At 45.5% G+C, this 24,807-nt stretch overlaps 1 protein-coding gene across 3 annotated transcripts in view; it reads left to right on the forward strand.

The window, feature by feature from the left end:
• The first annotated feature begins 16,468 nt into the window (after positions 1 to 16,468).
• The window catches only part of FAP (fibroblast activation protein alpha), a 54,570-nt gene continuing 46,231 nt past the window's right edge, over positions 16,469 to 24,807 (forward strand). For all 3 annotated transcript variants that reach the window (XM_030580451.1, XM_030580452.1, XM_030580453.1), the window contains exons 1-2: positions 16,469 to 16,664; positions 16,953 to 17,037. In XM_030580451.1, coding sequence (XP_030436311.1) covers positions 16,659 to 16,664; positions 16,953 to 17,037 — 91 coding nt within the window. In that variant the 5' untranslated portion in view covers positions 16,469 to 16,658. The remainder of the gene's footprint in view (positions 16,665 to 16,952; positions 17,038 to 24,807) is intronic.

Genomic DNA, 24,807 nt, shown 5'->3' on the forward strand with positions numbered 1-24,807 from the left:
ATAGGCGCCTACTCCATGGGTGCCTCAGGGCTGGAGCACCCATGGGAAAAAAAATAGTGAGTGCTGAGTACCCACCGGCAGGCTCCTCTTTCCCTCCTTAGCACCAGGGCCCAGCGATCAGTTCGTCCCCATCCCCCGCAATGCCTTCCACTGGCCACCATCAGCTGTTTAGCGGGGCGCTGGTGGAGGATTGGGAGTGGGCCTGGGTGACACATGGCCCAGATGTAGGAAGTGGAATGGGCAGGATCAGCCCCTTCCAGCTACTGAGACGCTGTTCTGCAGCCCTGCGCAGCAGTTGCCTGAGAGGGCATGGCTGGGGAGGCGACTCCCGCTGCCTGCCCGGGCTCAGGTGCTGGGGTCCCTGGCAGCCGAGCCAGGTGGGGAGCAGAAGCCACCTCCTCCCCAGCCAGGCTCTTTCAGGCCGCTGCCGGGCAGGGCGGAGGAGCAGTGACCAGGAGGGGCTAGCATTAAAAGTGAGGGAGAGCAGCAGAACGTGCCAGGATGGCAGGCGCAGCAAGAGGACAAAAAGGCCCCTCCAAGCAGGTAACATTGGGCAGGGAGAGTGCGGTGGCCCTGGGGCTGGGCACAGGGACACACACACATGACCTGCCCTTTTGCTTGTGCCCCCCCACTATGGGGCAGCACCAGTTGAATATGGGGCACTCTCGAGGGAGGGAGTGGGGCAGGAAGAGGTTGGGTGGGGGTGGGGCATGGGGGGGAAGGGATGGAGTTGGGGTGGGGCCTAGGATGGAGCAGGCGGTCAAACATCCCCCAGGAAATCTGGAAGTCGGCGCCTATGCTGACCCGAATGAAATCTGCAAAAGTACAGTTGAGGTGCAACTGCATTGTTCTGCAACTGCAGGTGAAGATCCTGCAGTTGAAACATAGCTAAAAATTCCTTTTGAATATACACAAGACAGAAAGTAATCCAGTTCACTCTCTCATACATATACCAGCTTTATGTTGCTAACAGAAGTAAAAAGTAGTATGCACTTGTTTTTATTATTAAAGAATCAGTGTCCACAAGGAGCAGCTCTGTTGAGTTAGGACTTCTGACCACACTTTAGGCATATTAAATTGTTACATAAAAAAGCAACATAAATGATGACTGGCAGAAAATAGTAGCATAACACAGGTGTCAACAAACTGTGGTATGGAACAATGGTAAATTTTAATTTACATATCTCAGTGTCTATTCTGATAGGCTTATCGGAGGTCTATAGTGTTTTATTTAAATTCTTGCCTCAGTCATTCAGATAACTCATGGGAATCTCTGCTGATTGACTCGAGTCAATTTTAGTATTTGCCCCTTTAATATAATTGTGCATTAAAATGTTAATATTTAAAAATACTACTAAACTAAATTTCATAATAGATATGGAGAAATATCCAGGTATTTCTTATTAAAACATTTAGATAACATGTAGTAATACCTGCCTACAGTGGTGCTATCTCACTGAGCATCAAGTTTTTTATTGACACTCAAGATAAATGCTGAATTTGGTTTCACCTCAATCAATCTCTACCATATTTCAATTAAACTGGATGTTCTGCCTCTCATACATGTCATCTCTAGAAAGAAAGATGTTGTGTAGTTTTACTGTAATATTGTTAGCAGTTAAAGTGAAGTTGATCCCAGTTCAGCACGCTGACTACTACTGGGAACTGTTGGTTATTCTGCACTGACTGAGATCACATTTTACAAGCCCAAATACACATGTATGCATGGCAACAAATGGAGGTTATATCATACACATATTTTTGGCTTCTGGTGAATAAGTCATCTATGCTGTACCATCATACTTGTGATTTATGGTATGGCCCTTGCTAGCTGTTCTATCATAACCAACTAAGCATGTGTGCCAGCCTCATATCATGCATAACCTATAACACCAAATACTGAAGCTCCAGTTCACATATTGGCTAGGCATTTTCCACTCCAGTGCATTTGTTCACATATGGTGTTGTAAAACTCAAATTGCTCATCCAGGAAGTGCGAAGTTGTAAAGATAGGACTAAATTGTCATATCTGTATCTGCTAGTTTTATCTCCATTTATTGCCTTGTGGTCTCAAAGTCCTCCAGGAGAGTGACAAATCCACACAAGGTTCCTGATTGTATTTTGCACTTAGAGCTCTGATTTTACTGACAGATGTGGAGAGGAAAAAAACATGTCTAATTATTAGGAATTTGTCTAGCTATGTTTGTGGATTCTTAAGAGTTCTGCTAAGGGTTAAGTGTAAGTTAGGCTTCCATTGATTTCCTTCTGCTCTAGATTTTAGTTGTATTTTGTATTTTGCCATTCACTTTTGGTCAGGTGTCCTGCACACAACACACCTCTATGCCTCCATTTCTTCATCTGTAAAATGGGGATAATACTTTACCTGCCTAACTGGCACAAGTGTTGTGAAGAGTAATTAGATCATGTCAGTAATATACTTTGAATGTGAAGAGAGAGAGACAGGTGTACAGTCAAAATTTTGAAACGTTAGTACCTAAAGTTAGGCATCTAAATACACAGGTTTGGGCACCTGATTCAAGAAGGCCTGTGTTTACAGAGCTGATAAGCCTCTCCACTTCCAAACAATATTTGGCTCCCCAAGTTTCATATGAACCTCATCCTATATACAGTAGTGATACCACCTTCCTTGATTTCACTGCTGCTGCATTTCTCAGTGGTACTGGCTGTCTACTTCTTCCTGTTAACGCCACTTCCTAACTCCACCCACTAGGACCTGACTGGCTTGGGTGGATGGTGACTCTACTGTCAGTTAAGTACCTTTCATATCAGGATGTCCTAAAGGGACAGTGTCAATAGGTTCTTTTTAGTTTAGCTGAATGTTACAGTAACTAGAAGCTTTGGAAGCTGACCTCCTAGGCTCAGAGCATGTGAAATTGTCATGGGGTGGAGCAAACAGGCCTAGAAACTACATTGAAGTTGTTGCTCATACAGTGTGAGGTTTCCCTTTGTTCATGCCCTAGTACAGCAAGGAAGAGCCAGGCCTAGATTCTCTTAGCAAAGGAGGGCTGCTTACATTACATTTTGCTCCTATAACATTTCTCTAAAGCTGTACATATAGCATGTCAAAAATGTGATTCTAAGGGCAAAATTCTCCCTTCGTATTTACATTGATTCAATTCATATGTGTTCTCCCTAAATATGTACAGCTCTCAGTGACATATGCAGGGAGAGCTGAATGGTAGAGTCCAGATCTGTTGCTCTGAGAGACTTTTGCCTTGTGTACTGAGATCTCCAAAGCTGCTCTTTTGTCTATTACTCAGCAGTCTGAAATACAAAACATTATTTTCTGTTTTAACTAACTTTTGATGTAAGAGCCCATGGGCCTAAACCCAGAATTTGCAGGATTTGAGGCAGACACTATTGCTTTGTTGCCTTCAAGGGTCCAGGCAGAGTTGCCACCAAGAATTATTGAGGGGGGAAGTCCTGCAGGAAGGCCTGCCCTAAGGAGCATGAGCGACAGCCATCTGTGATTCCTTGATTGGCTGGCACTCCACATATAAACCAAGCCATTTCTGGGTGCTTCTGCCTTAGATCCCACTTGCTGTGACTTGCCTTGATCCAAGACTTCCAGCTCTCAGACTAGGCTCACCTCCTGACCCTGATCCTGGGTTTACCATCTAAGACTTAAGACCATTGCTGATCAAGGCCCTGGCCTGTCCCAACCCTGATTCTCACCTCATGCTCTCAGTTTCATAACAGACTCTGACTTTGTGTTTCTGATCTGACCTGGCTTGGCACTGGATTGATCTTTCTCTCACCCCTATACTGAGCAGCTCAATCCGTGTCCACAGACTGCCCATGACCCAGCTCTGACATTCACACTCTCCTACCTCCATGCTCCTGCTTCTATCTCCTTATTGTAAACCTAAAGATTACTGTTCTTTGAGTGATTGCTCATGTGTATTCCACAGTAAGTATGCGTGCTCGCCACGTGCGCCGATGTTGAAAGTTTTTCCCTTAACAGTACCCGTAGTGGGGGAGCACCGCTGCGACCCCTGGAGTGGCACTTCTATATTGTGCTATAAGGGGAGCTGCACACTCCCTCCACCCTCAGTTCCTTCTTGTCGCCAGTGGAGGTAGTCGGAACTTCATGCTCCAGCTTTGCTGCAGCTTCTCTAGTTAGCCTTAGTAGTACAGTTCTTCAATAGTGAAATAGTTTCTCCAGTTAGTTGTCTGGGCTTGGGGCATGCCCCGTGCCCCTGGCTTCAAGTCGTGCAAATCCTGTTCTATGCCAAGAAGTGATCCGCACATGCAGTGTCTCCGCTGCTTGGGCAAAACTCACGTAAGAGAGCGCTGTAGGATCTGTAGATCTTTCAAACCACAGACTAAGAGGGAGAGGGACATTAGACTTTACACTCTCCCAATGGAATCAGCGCTGACCCTGGCACCGCCACACCGAACAGATTTGGTGCCCAGTACCACGTCTTCGGTACGGAGCAAAGTCCCCTCCACTAGCCGGCATCACTCTCCTGCAAAGAAGCAAGGGAAGACTCGGCAACGCCGAGAGAAAGATAGGGATGAGGCCAGACCTGAGCTGGGCAGCCCGTGATCCTTCTCAGGACCCAGGCCTCCGACTCACGTTGAGCAGAGCAGCCCGGTCCCATCCACGCGTGCCTCCCCTGAGGGGGAAGATGCCGTCGATGCCAGAGGCGGCACAGACCGCACATGACATTTTAACCCTCCTGATACCCGGAGTGCTGCCTGAAACAGGCCCCTGGTCTGAAGGGAAGCCGCCACTGGGAGCACAACAACCCTCCCCGACACAGCACAGCCCTCTACCCCACTTAGGCTGACCGGCTTGCCGCCTGTGATGGAGCCTCGGGGCTCCTCTATGCCCCGCGACCGGGGACACAGGTACCGGGATAAGCAGCACCGGTCAAAGCTACTGAAGCCGATCCCGTCACCACCGACGTAGATGCTCCAACTCAAGCTCCCACTCTACCAAACATCGCGCATGGGATTTATCTCATGATTCCCCGGCACCGAAGCGTTGTAGCTCCAGCCACCGGGGCGAGTACAGAAGCAGTACCAATGGGTACCGATCTTTGTCCTTGAGGTCCTGGTCACGTGGACGGTACCCTCGTGGGCGCCATCACTCACGTTGCTCCTACATTACCGTGCAGTCGTCAATGACCTCCGCATCAGCACCCAGCTGCCCGTCTCCAAGTTGTGAGGCTCTACGAGAGCAAACTGCACTGCCTGGCACCCAAGTCCGTCAGTGGCATGGAACACTGTGGCAAGGGCAATGGTGTCAATGGGCACCGTGGCCGCAGATCCCTGCCCAGGTGAGACCCCACTCAGTGGCAGGAGCGTCTCAGGCTCCTTCAGCCTCCCCTCCACGACAGAGGGAGAAATCAACAGGTCCCGAGCCAACGGCACCGCGTCCAGACTCTGACCTGGGGATCGACCCACCTTTACTATCTTACATCCTAGACTCCGTGCTGGTCCCCTCTCTGGCACCGGAGGATACTATAGCGGCACCACTGCCCATCCCACAAGAGGACTTGAGGGCTCACCAAGAGCTCCTCAAGCGGGTGGCATCCAATCTCCAGCTCCAGGCTGAGGAGATGGAGGAGCCGTCTGACTCCCTCTTTAATGCACTGTCATCCTCAGCACCGGGCCGTGTGGCCCTACCTCTCCACCAGGGGGTAGCCAATATCTTGACTACCCTGTGGCAAAGCACAGCTTCCTGGGCCCCCATCTCCAAGAAAGCGGAGAGGAAATACTTCGTACCAGCTAAAGGCCACGAATACCTGTATTCCCACCTGACACCTAAATCCCTGGTGGTAGACTCAGTTAATCACCAGAAACGTCATGGTCAGCCTGCACCCACCCCTGAGGACAAAGATGCCAGGAGACTGGACACGTTTGGCAGGAAAGTTTATTCCTCATCAAGTTTCCAGTTCAGGGTGGCCAATCACCAAGCCCTTCTTAGTCAATATGACTTCAATTTATGGGGGTTCCTACCAAAGTTCACCTCTCCTTCCAGAGCAGGACAAAAAGGAGTTCAAGACTCTGGCAGAGGAAGGAGCATCAGCGGCAAAAGCAGACCTGCAGGCGGCATCAGACATGGCAGACACAGCAGTCCGTTCAATGGCTTCTGCCATATCCATGCACAGGGCATTGTGGCTTCTCCTGTCCAAACTGTCCGCAGAGTCCCAATCCTTGATGCAGGATCTTCCCTTCAACAGGAAAGCATAGTTTGCTGACCAAATTGACGTCTGCCTGCATGGGATGAAAGACTTCTGTACAACCCTGCAAACCTTGGGCCTGTACGTCCCTCCAGCGAAGGACAAACCTAGGCCGCAAACTTCGGCTCCTCCTGCTAGGGGTAGATATGAGCCCCCACCTAAGAGACCGAGAGAATAGAGATGCAGATCCCAGTATCAGTCCCACAGCCTGGCTCCTCGAAGGGCAAAAGGCAGGAAAAGAGGTGGCTTTGACTCTTTGTGGGGGGCCACTGGACTTGTTGCCAGGGAGACCCCCCCAGTTAATAAAGTTTGCATTCTGCAACTGTTTATTTGCCTTCCGAGTGGAGTGGTCCCAGATAATGTTGGACCAGGGGGTCCTCAACACTATTTCCAAGGGCTACACATTGCAGTTCACTTCATCCCCTGCTTTGGGTGAGCCTCGGGGATCCGGAGCAGGCATGTCTCCTAGAACAAGAGGTGGCGTGCCTCCTCCACCTGGGGTCGGTGGAAAGGGTACTGGTAGAGTATCAGAACAAGGGCTTCTATTCCCGGTATTTCCTGATCTCAAAGGCAAAAGGGGAGCTCAAGCCCATCTTAGACCTCTGGGATCTCAACAGTTTTATGGTCTGTTACAGGTTTCGTATAGTATCCCTGGCCTCTATCATCCCCTCCCTGGACCCAGGGGATTGGTTCGCAGCCCTGGATCTCCAGGACGCGTACTTCCAATCCATATTTTTGAGGGACACGGGCATTTCCTGTGATTCCTGGTAGGGGTGGACCATTACCAGTTCACAGTCCTCCAATTTGGCCTTTCCACGGCCCCCAGAATTTTCACCAAATGCATGGCGATGGTAGCAGCCTATCTCCAGAGGAAAAGGGTACACGTTTTCCCTTACCTGGACAATTGGCTTCTCAAGGACAATTCTCGGTCCCAGGTAAGGCCCAGGTGGGACTTCTTCTGTCCACATGTGCAGATCTCGGCCTACTGGTAAATGAGGCCAAGTCTACGTTAGTTCCGGTTCAACGCATACAGTTCATAGGGGCTCTATTGGACTCATTAGAGGCCAAAGCGTCTCTTCCCCAGGACAGGTTTGAGACCCTAAAAGGTCTCATTACCTCAGTCATGGCCTTCCCAGTGATGACGGCAAGGTTGTGCCTTCAGATCCTCGGTCACATGGCAGCATGCATGTCCATGGTTCGCCAGGCCAGGCTCAGAATGAGGCCCCTCCAGCTCTGGCTGGCCTCCCAGTATTCCCAGGCCCTGGACAGGCTGGACAAGGTTGTCGCGATACTGTCCCTGGTAGTTGCTGCCCTACAATGATGGTCCCTCCTGCGCAACATGCTGCAAGGGGTCCCCTTCCGAGAAATCTCCCCTTCACTAGACCTGGTGTCGGATGCCTCGGACCTGGGCTGGGGAGCCCATATAGGGAACGTTGAAACCCAAGGGAGATGGTCGGCCTTGGAATTATCCCTACACATAAACGTCAGGGAGCTCAGGGCGACACGGCTGGCGTGCGTGGCCTTCAGCGGGCACCTTCACGGGAAGGTGGTCAGAGTCCTCACGGACAATATATTACATCAACTGACAGGGAGGAACATGTTCCTCGGCCCTCTGCCTGGAAGCCCTGAGCCTATGGGAGTTCTGTATAGCCCATGATATCTCCCTGCGAGCCTTCCACCTATCTGGTGCTCACAATGTGAGAGCCGATCACCTCAGCAAGTTTTTTTCTCACCAGTATGAGTGGTCACTCCACTAGGAGGTCGCCCTACAGCTCTTCCGAGAGTGGGAGTTCCCTGGGTCGATCTTTTTGCAACTGCCCAGAACTGAAGCTGCCTCCAGTTCTGCTCCAGAGGAGGGACGGGAAGGGGTGCAATCTCGGACGCCTTTCTCCTGCAGTGGTCGGGCAACATTTCTGTGACTTCCCACCTTTCCCCCAATAGGCAAAGTTCTGCAAAAAGTAAAAGCAGACGGGACACAGGTCATCCTCATAGCCCTGGATTGGGCTTGTCAACACTGGTATGGGACCTTCCTGCAACTCTTAGCAGCTCCTCCGTGGAGGCTGCTGCTTCGCCTGGATCTCCTCTCCGAGGAAGGGGGATGCCTCCTCCACCCCAACCTGGCCGCACTTCACCTGACAGCATGGTTGCTCCATGGTTAGATGAGGAGGAGGGGAGGTGTTTGAAGAATGTCAAATGAGTTGTGTTGGATAGCAGAAAGCCGTCCACTCGACGGACGTACCTGGCTAAATGGTCTAGGTTCTCTAGGTGGGCGGAGAAGTGGGGAACTTCCCCATCATCCGCATCACTCCAATTCATTCTCGGTTATCTCGTGTAGCTTAGGACCCAAGGGCTAGCTCCCACCTTCATCAGGGTGCATTTGGCTGCCATATCAGCCTTTCAACTGCCGATACAGGGCCACTCAGTCTTTTCCCACAGTATGACCTTCCGCTTTCTAAAGGGCCTGGATCCTGTATGCTAGGCCCCCTGTGCCACAATGGGATCTAAACCTAGTGTTATCCCGCCTCATGGGTCCTCCCTTTGAACCCTTGGCTACGTGTTCCTGGTCTAACCTGTCATGGAAGGTAGCATTCCTTGTGGCTATTACGTCAGCCCGACGTGTCTTGGAGCTTAGGGCCTTGACCTCGGAACCTCCGTATACGATCTTCCACTAGGATAAGGTCCAGCTTCGCCCACACCCCGCTTTTCTCCCGAAGGTGGTCTCCACCTTCCATATGGATCAGGACATTTTCTGACTGGTACTCTGTCCTAAGCCCCATTCCTCTGAGGAGCACTGCCTACACACTCTAGATGTGCATAGGGTGTTGGCTTTTTACCTAGACCGAACCAGGGCATTCCGGAAATCCTCGCAGCTGTTCGTCGCGTCGGCTGAACGGATGAGGGAACAACCGATTTCCACCCAGCGCCTTTCGCACTGGATCACCTCGTGCATACACAGTGCTCCTCCCTACAGATACTGCTAAGGGAAAAACTTCCTGGACTGGTGCACGTGGTGAGCACGCACACCTATTGTGGAATACACCTGAGCAGCACATCTCGAAGAACGCCAGTTACCGAACAGGTATCTGTCCTTTTTCCATGCTTCTCTCAAGTTTTTCACCTGATAGTGTTTTTGTTCACTTTCAGAACTGTTTTTGTTTCTAATTTTTGTCTGCCCACTCTCCTTTGCTCATTTGCTTGCTCGTTCTCTGACCTATCTTTCCTATACTCCTCTTTCTTACTGGTACTTTATGGCTAGCACATGTGGAAAGTAGAGACAGCTCTGTGATGGTTACTCAGTGTATCTGATATCACATGCCTGGACACTGACAACAACATTTTGAAGCACGGAATGTTGAGACTAATGTATTGGAAGAAACAGCAGAGAGACATTGGTAGGGTCAGTAGATCTTCATGGCTTGTGATGTTACTCTTACTATTGCAACAGTTGCTGCTCGACTTCTCTGCTTATTACAACACATGCTTAAAATGGTTAGACCTCCAAATTAGAAAAATACACATTTTTGTGGGATCATGGTCTTGTTATTAACTTCTTGTCTTGATATGTGTCATATGAGTTTGAATCATTTCCTCTGTGGAGTTCTGTAAATGCCCATCCAATAGAAGCAGCTGAATATTTGGAAACTGGCTGTTCTGATCAAACACTGAGGTTTTGGGTTCCCCCCCCCTTCTGTTTATTAGTATTTCCTCCTCTTGAGGTTTTGGGATATTTTTGATTGTGTCAGATATGCCCAAACATGGTGGGGGAAAAATTGACTTCTGCAAATCCTGATTGCCTTGTAACAGTGAGTATGTAATTTGTTCTCCAAAACACAAGAGAAGGAATTGATAGTTTAACTACAGTTTCCTCAGTGACCATATCCACTTGATGTTACTCAATATCAAGTGGTCTGTATTATGAATACTGCATATAAAAACAATACATTTTCTGATTCTCAATTCATTTTTCCTGAAGACTCCCTCAAGGTTTAGGACCTTGGAAGTGTAGAACAACTATTAATTACAAATGTTGATCTAAATGAAAGATGTTTTTCTGGCAAATAATTTTCTATCAGATGTCATCTTTCTTCTAGAATTAGTCAAAAAATTAAAAATGAAAGTGATCTCCATGGGAAAAAATTGAAATTTCTTTCTTTTTAATACATCCAATGAGGGTGAATTATTATTTTTCATTTTTCCCCAAACATTTTTGTATTGAAAACCTCAAAATAGCAATTGGTTATTTTTGTGAGGACTTTTTGCTATCTGGGTTTTGAAAAACTAAAAATGTTGAGAATCATATTGGTGAGTGTTTTGGACGAATTGTTTCTTTTTATTTATTTTTTGAATAATTTTTATGTTTTTTATGGAGGAAAAAATGTATAAGAAAAAATATATTCTGAAACTTTCAGCTGGCTCTGCTTTCATTGGATCACTTATTAAGGATCACTACTCCTGTGCATTGCAGTTCTATCCTTTAGGCATCAAAAGGCCTCATAAATGATCTATCATTTCTGACTTTTTTTGTTGGTCTTTGTTTCCTTTTCCAAAGAATTAGTCACTCTGAGGAGCAACACTCATCACTGTTCATTCTGCATCTCCTTTATTATCTAGATAAAACAAAGGAGGGGTGAGGGAAACAATCAATAATGAGAAAAAGCAACCCAGGCTTCAAATTGCAGTTGTTCTGAGAACTTTGTCTGATTTTGCCTCTTTACGCTGTCAGGGCCAGTTCAGACAATTCTGCCAAACCTGCAGCTCAAGGGGACCCTGGATGGTGGCAGCCCCACCAATGGTAGTTTGAAGATTACTGTCCATACTGAAGGCTTGTGCTGAGTAAGAGTTGCTTCATGCTAGCTGTGAGTTCCAAGGGGATAAGGACTCGAGCGCCCATGTGTGGATGGGTGTCTCTCCTCCATTTATTACTGCCTTGAGGCACAGCACAGCCTTGGTTCCACCAGTCACCTTCTTTGACAGGAAACCTGTGTTCACTCTGTCTGGGATCTTCAAAGGAGAGAAGTATTTAGCTCCCATTTAGTTTCAGTGAGATTGGGGTGCTCGGCTTCCTTTTGCTACTTAGAAAATCCCAACCGTTAGGACTATACTAATTCTTACCACAAACACACATCACTATTCTGGAGTCATTACTTATTCTCCCCCCTTCTCATTCTACATGAACTCAACCCATGCAGTTTATATACTGGAGGACTTTGGGACAGGTGAGGGGAGCAGGACACTCACTGAATATTAGGCCTTTTCACCACTACCCAGAAAAGCAACAGCCAAGTCTGAGTCCACAATATTCAGTTAGATGGTGCAGTTATTTATTTTCTGTTCAATTCCCTTGAGAAGGTCAAAGGCTATGACAATATTCTAACACTTAGGTAAATAATCTAATGTCCATTTCCAGGGTATCAAAGGTTCTTTCAGACAATGCTTGTGGAATAAGCTCCCAATGGAAGTGGTGGAAGTGGCACCTTTAAATTTAAATTTGAAAAAAATTATAGGGTATTAGAAGAGGGCTAAGGCTCAGTGCACGTTAGACACAGTTCATGTGCAAGGCTGGAGGCAGTGTTAGTGAGAATTGTATCAGCATCCCTGATTGAAGGAATGCAGCTGCCATGTATAAGGCAGGTTCACAGTTTGGTGGGTAGTACGCCAAGGTGGTATATGGATGAATCAATTTCCCAAAATCCTGTTTTTGTCATTTCTTGGTAAAGTGAGTGGAATCATTTACACCAGATACAGACTTTGCCAAAGATGTCCATGCCTGTCACCTCAAGAGTAGAATACTTGAATGAGCTCTACATAGATCTATACCTCAAAACACTCAACAAGTTAACATAATGCAGAATGTGGCAGCCTAGAGCAGTTGTTCTCAACCAAGGGTATGTGTACCCCTTGGGGTACACAGAGGTCTCTCTTTCTGTGTAAGGTTATGCTTACACAGAGGGGTTACATCAACTCATCTAGATATTTGCCTAGTTTTACAACAGGCCACATAAAAATCACCAGTAAAGTCAGTAAAAACTAAAACTTCACAGACAATGACTTGTTTATACTGCTCTATATATCAGTGTTTCTCAACCTGGAGGTCACAGTTTATTTTATAATTATATAATGAAAACAAGAAAGTAAGCAATTTTTTCAGTAATAGTGTGCTGTGAAACATTTGTATTTTTAAGTCTGATTTTGTAAGCAAGTAGTTTTTAAGTGAGGCAAAACTTGGGAGTACACAAGACAAATTAGATTCCTGAAAGGGGTACAATAATCTGGAAAGGTTAAGAACCACTGGCCTAGAACACAGAGTACAGGTGCTTCAGGAACTGTACCTGGTGCCTGTGAGTTTCTGGGCAGAGTGCAAGGTCTTGGTTTTGACCCTTTAAAGCCCCTAATGTGTTGAGACAGTGGTTTGGGCCCAGTTAATGTAAGTGACCCTTATCTCCTTCTCCGACAGTACTACAGTTGTTAACAGCAGAGTCATTCAATCTGGAGTCTCATTGATTAAAAGGACCAATCAACACAGTGGTGTCCATTATGCTAGGTGTTGTACAAACACAGAACAGCAGACAGTTCCTGCTCTGAAGAGTTTACAGTCTAACTAGAGAAGACAGAGACGGGGTGGGGGAAGTGGTAGAACACACAAGCAACATGTAGAGTGTGATGGCAGACAATGTCATGTTAATGATATGATTTTGGGGAAGGAAGGGAAGAGAGTGTGTTTAGTTAGGAGAGGATAAGATGAAAGGGGCAAAGGAAGGGAAGAATAGGGTCAGAACAGCAGGTGTGGTATGAAGCAGAGGTAAGAGATTGTGAGGAAGGCAAGGGGTGGGGTTTAGAACAAACAGTCATTCAGCACAATTAAAACTGTTGGAAGTTCTCTGAATGTCCAGAGATCTGACTTTGGCTGCTTCTCTCCTCCTGTCTGGAATATCTGGCTGGTTCCTCTCTCTGGTTGTCCCCCAAGGCCACTACCACCTGGGTCCTAGTGCTCTCAGAGTGGGGAAGGTTTCCCTTGCACAGTTCTGGATCATAGGGGGTGTCAGTGAGAGGAGTGACCCCAACTGGGTTCCATTTTATTGCTATAAAAGTTGGTGAGCTGCGGACAGGGCATTCTCTGAGAAGATCCTCTACTCAAAAATGTCCTTTCCCTACTTTTCCAATATATCTGGGATTGGTTAAGCTTCAGGACTTGTCACAAAGCCCATAACTTCTCTAGGGCATTCGAGGAGGAGTGATGGGAGTGGTTTGGAAGGGTTATGAGGAGATGCCTTATGTTGGAGGCACTGGGTACGGGGGGTGATTGTAGTATTTATTGGTTGTCAGTTATCTGGGTCACTTGTTAATTTGAGTTATGTGAGGGTACCCAGAATATACAAAGAAAGGGCACTTACTGGTGTGGTATTACAAATAAAATATTGTCTTCATTTTTAAATACATTAGTAAACTAACAGGTAGTACTGGACTAATTGGCCCAAGAGACCTCTAACCACTCTATATCCTGTAACAGCATGAGAGAAATTTTGTGTATAATCTACTATAGGTGTGATAGATGTGAGGTCACTTCCAGAGTGTTAAATGTACAATTTCTCCAACTGTCTTTGGCGCTAGTTCAGATCTGTGAGGTAAGCTTCCTTGCCAAAAGGGGGAGACAGAGACAAAGTTGAGAATGTGGGTTGCTTGTTTGGCTGAGTATGGAGACAAAGCAGAGGAAAACTCACAGCCCCTCTCAAGTAAGGCCTTCATTTGAAAGGCAAATATTTCCAGCTAAAATAATTGATCAACTGAAAGAGGTAAGGAAGAAAGAGACTTTCTTAGCTGACTCATGTCAACATAGTATGGAGAAGAAGTGGTACCTATTTAAGGTGACCATATGTCCCAGTGTTCTGGGGATCTTCTGGTTTTGGGGGGATGTCCTGGGCTTTCAGATGGGTTTGCTAAAACTGAGTCAATTCCTAGTTCTCATGTGGTCATAGAGCTTGTGCTGTTGCTGGACTGGGCTGAGCTATAGGTTATGTTGTCTGAAACAGCCCAGCTGTGCTTCACTAGCCCTTGCTTCTCTGCAGAACATAGATTTTGACCCCACTCCCTGCCTGCTCCGGACTGGCTCATTCATAGGCCACCGTCCAAGAGGGACCCAGGACTCTTACAGACATATTTGAACAGCCTGATCCAGTCTCATGCTGAAGTAATTGGGTGAAAATGTCATTACTGATTCTTTGCAGAGCTGTCAGAAGAGGTCAGCTTTTCAGTTCTGAACTTTCCTTATGAAGTATTTCTGTGCAGTGAAGGGAAAATGGAAACCTGCATCTGGAAAGACAAAGGAAGATGAATGTTACCAAAAAAAATAATAATAATAACCCAAACAAAACAAAATACCATGTATATTTGTTAAACCTAGGCAGCTAGTATTGTTTATAAAATTATTATGAAGAACAAGTTTAAGCTTTATTGTAACATGCATTGTTTGCCTGGACTGCTCAAGACCTGAATGCTTGTGTAGGAGGAATTCTTTGAGTTGGCTTCTTAAATACTTTCATGCTGTTTCACGTCTGATACTCCTTAATGAAACGTAGGAGCCTTGATACAAGCTACGAAAGTGAGATCTGGGAAGAGTGTTGCCATTTTCATAATGTATTAAAAATACTACAATAATAAATAGTGTATACTAAGCATGTCATAATTTTTTTATATATTTTGATGATCACTGCTTTTATCATTTATACTCAGGTAAAGGGAAAATCTCTGGAAATATTCATTTTTAGGAGGGGGTTTGTAAGACTTGACATTTTAATGAAAGGGGTTCACAGGTTGTTGAAGTTCAGGAACCATTGCACTACTGTAAGATACCCTGTAGGGCCCCTTGTAAGCACCAGAATATGGCACATGCTGAGGCTGGGGCAGGAGATAAGAGAGGCCCTGCTGAGATGGGGCTGTAGTGCAGCACTCTGTGGGAGACTGTGAGCAGCTCTGGGTTGTGGAGCTGTCCAAAGGCAGCCCAGGGAGGGCTGCCATTACTTGAAGCAGCTCCCTGGGCTGCCTAGATTAAATGGAGGTCTTGTTTCTGTGGTGTTCAGTGGTCAGTGCTTAAGGTGCTTGTAAGACATCTTTATTCTGTGTCCCGTTCCAACTGACTGTTCATAACAAAAGCTAGAACTTTACTGCACTCACTTAGACTCCCTTGTCTGACAAACAGGCACAGTCTGCAATATCACAGGTTCAGTATGACATTATCTCTGAGGGCCGTGTCTACATGTAGGACTTTTTCTAATCTCCCACCAATGTTATTGCACTGGTGCAGCTCTGAGCATAGTTAAATGACATGAAGGTAAAAATACCTACGGCCAGTCTACGCAAGTGCTGCCACCTTCTCCTGTCACTAGTGGGGCTGTACCGAAGCTAAAGCAATAATCAGAAAATTTGAGAAATGCCTAACTATATTTACAGTATGCTCTGATTACAGCAGCATGATTTTACTTCTCTTCATTAACTTCAGTGAGCTTTGGATCAGCCCCTATATGCTTATGGGGACAGAAGGACATGTACTTCCATGGCTAGAGCACTCACACAGCCAGTTATATGTGTATTGTTTGGCTCACTAAAATGAGCTGAATTGGAAGAGGGGGTGTTGTTTTTCCTCAACACTAAAATATCAAGTTTTTAAAAAAAAATTCTTAGCAGCGATGGGGCCAAACAGAAGAAAAATCCAAAGCCCATGGAAGTCAGTGAAAAGACTTCCATTGACTTCAGTGACCTTTGGATCAGGCCCATAGATGTTTCCCATTCAAATCTATACTGTAAAGTCTACTACACAAATTATCATTTTCTCAGAAGTACATATAATAATTTTCTTCACATGCTAAAGAGTTATTGATTTAAAGAAACTAAAAAATGTATGTATTTCTGTTCCTTACTCTGCATTTCTTATACAGTCTTCATTTGTTTTTTTCTCCCCAAAATTAAACATATAAGCATAATTTATACAAATAAAAAGAAGTGCTTCACTTTTCCATAATTTTTTACTACATTGAGAATAGAAATAAGGTCATCGTCAATGGGTTCTAAAACCCTGAGGTTTGCCAAAAAACACTAAACTCTTTAGAGGCAAACAGTGTATATCAACCTAACTGTTGAGTCATAAACCCCATAAGTTTCCGTAAGCTGCTGATGTTGGTTACAGTTTACACGGAAAGGGAAAATAGAATTACCACTCCCACAGCAACCCATGGGTCACTTCCGGGCCAAGAACACTCCCAAAAATCTGTTTCTAATTTTCCAGAAAACCTTTGAAATTTGGCACAGTTTTCAAAAGTACGTGGAAATTTTTTTTTCCTGAGGTTTGGGCTCTGACTGTGAAAGCAGAGCCTGCTATTTCAGACTCCTCTCACAGATCCACTGACCAACACCCAGGAGAAAGAATTTTCATTCTTTTAGAATACATCTGGAAAAATGAAGGTCAGTACGTGAACCAAATTCAACCTTTAAAAACTGCTGGAACTGTTGTTGTAAACTTTCTATTGTTGCACAGGGCCAGGCTCTAATCTGTAAGTATTTGCTTCACAGGAGAGAGGAAGAAAAACAGTTCTAAATATACTACAGGAAGATATATGCTTGTTGACTTGGATGGATGTCAGCAATTAACTCGAATGCTCTTTCTTTTTGTGCTGGGGCTATTTAAACAAAGCTGTAATATATCTACTGCAGAGAATACTGTAAACACAATTATTTGTTTTTATCCTACAGACCCAGCTAAAAATCATATCTGGAGTGATTGTATGCCTTTTGCTTTCCTCATTAGTTATATGCATTATACTACTTCCAGCAAGAGGTAAGACAATTTATAGTATAATGCATTAATAACACATCTTGGATGTTGTTTTAAAATAAGTGTAAAAATAAATAATTTTGATAAAAGTATTGTGCTGCCAGTGTTGCTTTGGCTTTCTCAGCTAATAGGAATGTTTTAGTGACAGCTTAAAGTTCCTGAAGAAATGAAGATGCCAGCATATGTTGATACAAGGAGCTCTTTCAAGTGAAAGGCACCTGCATTAACTTTACCGTGTATGACAAATAATATGCTTTGACAGGGCTGCAAACATAGTTTTCATCATACTCCTATTAACTGTTAGCATTTGTCTTTGGGGCAGTGACACTCTCATGATCTGTTTTTATTTGCTTTGGATTTGGGGAACTTGTATTAGGTTACAGATGATTGAATAATAATTGTAGAAGATATTTTTACAGTAAAGTATTAGCTCAATGCATTGCTTTTATGAGGGGGAAGGAGGCTTTATTAGTTTGTGACTATTTACAAATGACATAACATGTTTTGTATGAAATGTTAGCAAGCAACGTGTTTCATTATTTGGCTAGCTCTCGAGAAGGGCATGTCACTCTGTGAGGTTTGCAGATGTCTTATGGACCTGTTCCTCCTTGAGCTAATTAGCTACATTTTAAAATAATGGTCTTTAGTATGAAGATTCGGACAGGTGTGGTCTTAAATTCAGGACCTGAGTGGCAGTGGCCTATTAGCATAGGCAGGTTTTCCAGGTGAGGTGTCTTATAGGAGCTATCTAATTTATATAAGTACTCGCATAGCCCCCATAGTATCTTAGTCCCTCCCAAGCATTTAAAAGAAGAAATAATAATAAAAATAGCAGGCTTTTTTCTTTCTTCTCAGCCTAAGGGGAAAATAGCTTGGTTAGTTTATAGGGATTTGTTGCTGTTTTGTTGGGGAGGGGACGTGTTTTGAATAACTTACTTCAGAGGAGCAAAGTCAAAGGAAGGAGTTCTGAATTTAGTCCCAGAAGTGATGAGATCTATGACCATAAACTTGTGTTTTGTGGGAGTGAGTTCCATAGTGTAGATCCAACTACTGTGAAAGTTCTGTCTCCAATTTATGAGCCTCTTTGCATTTTTATTGTGTCTGTGAAACAAAGCTGTTATGGGAGTTGCAGTCATGCAGGGAAAAGAGAGTTAAGACTGATCCCATGGGGGGCTTTGAGTATCAGAACAGAGACCTTCATCTAGAACAGGCAAACATTTTGGCCTAAGAGCCACATCTGGATATGGAAATTGTATGGCAAGCCATGAATGCTCACAAAATTGGGAGTTGGGGTACGGGAAGGGGTGAGGGCTTTGGCTGGGGGTGTGGGTTCTGGGATGGGGCTGGGGATGAGGGTTGGGGGTGCAGGAGAGTGCTCCAGGCTGAGACTGAGGAGTTTGGAGGATGGGAGGGGGATCAAGGCTGAGGCAGGGGGGCACAGGACGGGGTCAGGGGTGCAGGCTCCAGGCAGCACTTACCTCAAGCAGCTCCTGGAAGCAGCAGTAAGTCCTCTCTCCGCTCCTATGCAGAGGCACGGCCAGGCAGCTCTACATGTTGCTCTGTCCACAGGTACTGCCCCTGCAGCTCCTGTTGGCCATGGTTGCTGTCCAATGGGAGCTGCAGGGGCAGTGTGTGGAGCTCTCTGGCTGCCCCTACACGTAGGAGGCAGAGTGGGGATGTGCTGCTGCTTCCGGGAGCCATGCAGAGCCCTGGCATGTGCGGAGCAGGGCAAGCCCCACACCCTGATCCCAGCTGGAGCTCAAGGGTCAGATTAAAATGTCTGAAGGCCTGGATTCAGCCTCTGGGCCGTAGTTTGCCAACCCCAATCTAGACTGTATCCAATGGGGAAACAGTGCCGAAAGCATAGTACTGAGGTGATGTGTTCATGGTGACCCATGATGTTAAGCAGATGGACTGCTGCGTTTTTGGATAGTTTGTGAGGTACGGTGGACTTTGCTTTTAAGGACTGAGATTCCCAGACTGTGCCTGGCTGGGGCTCTGTGAAGCTCTTCTTGTTATGCACAGCCAATTGGAACCAAACACAGAATATAGCAGATCTCTTGTAAGCACCTAAAGCACCGAGAGATCACTGAACACCACGGTTTGAGCATTTTCAGTATGTGAGGTTTAAGTGCTAAATAAATTAGTTATGAAAATCAACCTAGCAGTGACAAGTCTGTGGTTTATTATGACCAGGTCTTTGGCTGATACGGTGGGGGCACAATCTTCTGGTCTGTTGCAGATGGAAATATGTGTATTTTGTTGCCCCGGCTATTTGGGGATCCAGCAGCACTCAATGAGCAGTAGAGCTTTTTCACCAAGAAATGCAGTTTGGGGTTGACCAAAACGATGAACTCATTTAACACAAAGTTAGGCTAGATATACAAGAGGACTTTGGCTTCAATCATTCAATCATTTGGCTTCAATCATGAGAATGATTCTATCACCTGTTGGGTCTCCCACATCCCAAGTGAGTACACTATCCAAGTGCAAGTCACTCCTCCACTGTTTATTAATAATTAAATATTCACTGGAACAATTTCTACAGGAGTGACTGAGAAAGACTTATGCCAGAATATCCAGTAGCCTGGTGGTTAGGGCACTCACCTTGGGAGGGGGAAGACCAGGCTCCAAGTCCCTATTCTAGAATGGGGATTCAGATCTGGTGGGTGCACAAACCACTGGGCTAAAAGTTGTAAGTTTTGTCAGTTTAGCCCTTCATTTACTTTGCTTTTATTAAAATGATCAGAACTGAAACAAATCCTTTCATTTTGGGCCAGGCAAAGGGGTTCACTCACCACAGATGAACCTCCTTGTGGCTGGGTCTGGGAATTAACTGATGCCCCATCTAGTGCCCCTTCTGTCACTTGCTCACACTGTGGTCTCTTTCTCTCCCTCTCTTTGTGACTTGGGATGTTAACTCTTGGTGACTTGGCCCGTGGTGGAGCTCACTATATAGTCTCCCCATCCCCCCAGAGTAACAAAGTCCCACCGAATAAGGTGTCCATTCCACCTCTCCAGGTCCTGTGCTATTTTCACAGTGGCTGCTAGGGGAATTCAGGCCTGTCCATTTCTCCAGGTTCCAGACCAGGGACCCTAAGAGTAGCAATTCAGGTCTGCTTAGTCTCAAATCCTGTTGCTGTTTCCCTAGGCTCCTTCCTACCACACTTCTCTGTCTCCTTGCGTACCTTTGTATTTACCACAGGAGATTCCTCTTCTCCCCATGGCTACTTCACCCTTCTCAGCCTCTTGCTGGACTCCCCAGTTTGGAGTGAGACACCAGGGCTTACTCTTCCCCTGGATCTCCTCCTTGTCCCTAGCCAACTCCCTTTCCCTCTAGGGACAGATTGCAGATCGCCTCCCTGCAGTCGCTTCCTGTTCTCATTTCCTGGTTTATACTCCTAGCCCAGATTCTCCCCCACCTGGGCTTCATCTGCAGCTCGGCCTTCTTAATCACTAACTACCGTCTGGGTGCAGCATATAAAGTTAATTGTCCTCCTTAACCCACTCAGGGCTTGTAGGGGTGGACATCCCATTACAAATAGAATGACCCAAACTAAAATTTTCATCAATTTCTGCAATTCACTGAGAATTCTGAAAATTTTCAATTTTGGTTTGGGTTGAACCAATTATTTTTTCCAAATTTTGTAACGATTTTTTTTGGAACTTCCAGCAAACCAAAAAACCAGTCAATCACCCAGCTCTCGGGAGGAGTCCAAAAGGACCCAAAGATTGAGAACTGGTTTAACTCTCAGAAAGTAGCTGCTGCAGATAGTAGGGGATGCTACGGAGGAGACAAACACTTCAGAGCGCTTTCCCTTTCCTACTAGCATCACCTCAGTCTTGCTTAACGTTCACCTTTAGCCATTTCTTCATCCAGATTTTGAGCTCCAGCTAAGCACTGAGAAAGCTGGGAGATGATGCTCCTTATGGTGGATGTCAAGGCAATGCAGAGCTGCGTGTCATTTATGTGCTGCTGGCACTGCAGCCCATATTGTCTCACCAGTTCTTCCCAAGGCATCCAGCAGCCCAGAACCTGCATCCAGCTCACCAGATCACTTTATTTGACCTGCCACAGACCCAGCTCAGTGCAGGTAATCCAGTGACACCAGGCCCAGGAAGAGGACTGGGCCTCATGCGGGAAGGGCCCCACTAGCATGCAGATGTGTGCATCATGTGGTGAGAGTCAACAGGTGAGAACAGGGAACAGGGATGGGAAACGCCACTGCTTGATGACAAACCTGGGAGCAAGACCTGACCTCCTATCCATCCCCACATCACACTCCCCTGGGCCAGAACCCAAACCTTTCCCTACCATGTCACATCGCCCTTGCCGCCAAAGGGTTTTAGTGGATTTTATGGCCCTCTACTACCGTAAAGTTGCCCATCCATGATATAGAGGTTGAATAATGATGATGATAAGGTCTCTCAGCGAGTTCGACAGATGAACTAGAGTTAGTTATTTTGGGTCTTGAGACAACACCAAAGACCAGTTTGGGACCTGCAACCCCATCTACAAGTGCCACAGATGAAGACTATTGTAGATGAATGTGCACTGCTTTTAGCTTTATGCCTTGCACATCTCTCCTTAACTGCAACAGTCTGCTATGTCTTGAAATCTTTCGGTCCAAGGTGGCAGAGCTGCTGCCATTGGATCTTGTCACAGGCTTGTGGGTTCTCACAATAAATGTTTTGGTGGCTTCAGAGCTTGGCAACCAACTCTTGCTGATAGTCACTCTGACAGTTTTTCCTAAAATACATAATTAACTTTAGGAAAAAAAATGCACATACACGTCCAAATCATTGTAATTTATTTTTGTAGGAGTTTTTTTGAAGACTCAATAATAAAAATAATCTACAGTTGTCTAATCTTTACTGGACCTAAATACAATGGAAACACAAATAAGGTGCTTTCCACATTCTTGTATTTTTTGTTATTGTTTCTTTTGCTCTTTTTCTTTCTTTCTTTTTTTTTTAGACTTGCTGGCTAGTAAGTCTACAGCTATGATAAGTGATACTTGTATGTTAATATCACTTTTCATAGCCTCCTAGCTAGCTACTAAATCTGCTGTGAAAAGTGATATTAACAAACATACAACTATCACTTTTCGCAGCAGACTTACTCAACCCCATAACAAATTAAGTTCTGGATGGGGAGGTGGGTAGGGAGGCAGCGGGACCACAGGTGATAGGAGAATGGAGGGGGGCCAGAGCCTGCCGCTGCGCAGCCTGAGGACAGAGCCTGAAAGCCTGCACCCAGGGGCCTGGGACAGGGCCCGGGGAAGCACCCCAAGGGCCAGAGATGGAGCCTGAAGCCCTGTGGCAGGAGCCTGCTGCCCACGACTCCAGGGTTGAAGCCAACCCCAGGAAGGTAGGGAACTCACTGGCTGTCTACTTCTCTAATTTTTGTGTCTCCAAAGGGAGGAACGCCCAATCCCAGCTGGTGGTCCCGGGAGACAGGTTGCTGCTTTGTACCCTTTCCCAATCCCTACCCAGGAGGATGTGGCTGTGAGAAAAGGCCCTGGTGGCTGCATTTGAGAAATACCTGGGGGGGCGGGTGGGGGTTGAGGTCAACATTGTGAGATCGGAGATTGCCCTTGACAGCGTCTTTGAATGTTTTCTTGGTCTGCTCCCAAACGAGTTCCAGTCTGCAATTCTCTATAAAAGACGGCCTTTGGTGTTCTACTGCCAGACATACTGATCACATGACAGAATCATCTCAGATGCACTCTCACTATAAAAACTTCAATGCCTGTGATGTTACAGCCCTGAAGGACCTCGGTGTTTGGAATCAAATCTTGCCATTTAATTCCTTTTATCTGCTGTAGATGTTGTAGGTGGAATTGATCCAAACATTTTATGTGGTGTTGCTAAGTAGTCTATGTATGGCAGCCACAGAGGAGTGTGCTGATGACGATGGCACAATAAACATCAGTTTTTGTTTGCAGTCTCACCCAGTGTTCATTCCAGAGATGATGCTGACGTCTTCCGAAGGCATTGGTGGCTGAACCAATACACTCGGTAATGTTGTCATCAATCTCATGAAACGACACTGCCTACGCAGCAAAATTTGTCAACGAGTCTGTGTGGAACATCATTGATGGACACAACTGGCATAGTTGCAGTACTTCTCAGTTGAGGCTGGACTGTGACTTCTGGCTTCTTTAGGCTGATTCTTAAGCCAAAAAGTTTTGCTGAATGCACAAAGCAGTTGAATAATAATAGGACTGAACCTTGTGAGACTCTACAGGTGAGGGCTTTGTATATGGAGGAAAAGGTGCCATAGCAATCTACTGGGTTCAGTCAGATTGGAAAGATATGAGTAATTTCACAAAGTTTCCCTTCATCTCATCAGCTTCTTGGAGGTGAGAGGAATATTTGGTAAGGAGTATAAGATATCACAAAAAAGTCCAGCTTAATGGATTTGGATGTGTTTATCCTGTCCGTGGACAAGTGCTGGCTTGGCATCAGGCTCTGCCCAAAGCCTCACTGAGAGGAAACAGGAATTGCTAATACCAGGTCAAACTAGTGATTAGTTCCAATATCCATCAACTAAAGTGTCCTGTTCCCATCAGTCTCTAGTACCAGATGCTTTAGAGGAAGATTCAAGAAATCCTGTTTAAGAACAATTATGGGTTAACTCGTCCATATGCGAGTATCTCCTTAATCCCAAGCAGTTAGTCTTGTATTGGCCCATCAATATAAGGGTTTAATACTCCTTATGCTTTTTTTACTCTAGCTAATGGAACTGTGGATGTTATCTCTATCTATATAAAGATCCAATTTATCCTTGAATCCTACTGAACTGTAGCTGTTTCCAGAGACAGATGTATGAGTTTTTTGGGGTTGCAAATCTTGCAAGTCAGACGAGAACAGGAAATAGATGGTGAGTCAGAATTTTATGTTTCGCAACACTGCTTAACAGTGAGAAATTGGAGTTCTTGAAAGAGAATTAACTCCATTGGAGGCTTACCTAGGAAGAAAGCTAAGTTCCCTCTTCCAAAATAAACAAAAAGATGTAATCTGTAAATACTATGTGAATTATAAGAAGAATTTAATAACAACACTGTGGAGGGGGGAACTGCCATCAAGTTTGCTAATGGAGAACCAAGAAATTCACAATTTTTCTTTCAGAGAATTTAACATAAAATGTAGTTGCAGTTTATAAGATTTCCCTGTATTTGTAATTTTGATTACATGGCTATTCTAATACTTAAAACTTCTGAAAATATGAAATATTACATATTTATAATGAGAGCTTTCTTTCCTGCTTTCTTTAGGAAACTGAAATATTGTGGCTTGAAAACTGCTGATTTTCACTCAGAAATGCTCTCCCTCTTTAAAAAAACTTTATTTTTTGCTTAGAAAATGGGCCTGCTGCGACTCCAGACCTCACCTTATCTCCTGATCTCCTGGCCTTGACTCTTGCCTCCTGACTCTAGCCTGGTACTATCTCTGATCTCTAGTCTCTGACTCCAGCCTGACTCTAATCCTGATTCCTGCCTCCTGGTTCCAGCCTGGTACTATTTCTGATCTCTGGTCTTGGATCCTGACCTAACTTGGACCCCAAAACTTGCTTATTGAACTTGGCTCTAGTAATTCCTCCAACTCCTGCTTACTGACTACCATCCCTGATGCGTGGACTCCAGCCCGGCTGTGGCTGATAGGTCAGACCACCTACACTCCAGTCCCTTACCTTATGTCTGCACCCCCACCCCCAAGTGCAAGTGAATATGCAAACCAGAAAGGATACTAGTCAATCATTATGCAGGT

This window comes from Gopherus evgoodei, chromosome 11, assembly GCF_007399415.2.
Source record: "Gopherus evgoodei ecotype Sinaloan lineage chromosome 11, rGopEvg1_v1.p, whole genome shotgun sequence".
NCBI classification, from domain to species: Eukaryota; Metazoa; Chordata; order Testudines; family Testudinidae; genus Gopherus; species Gopherus evgoodei.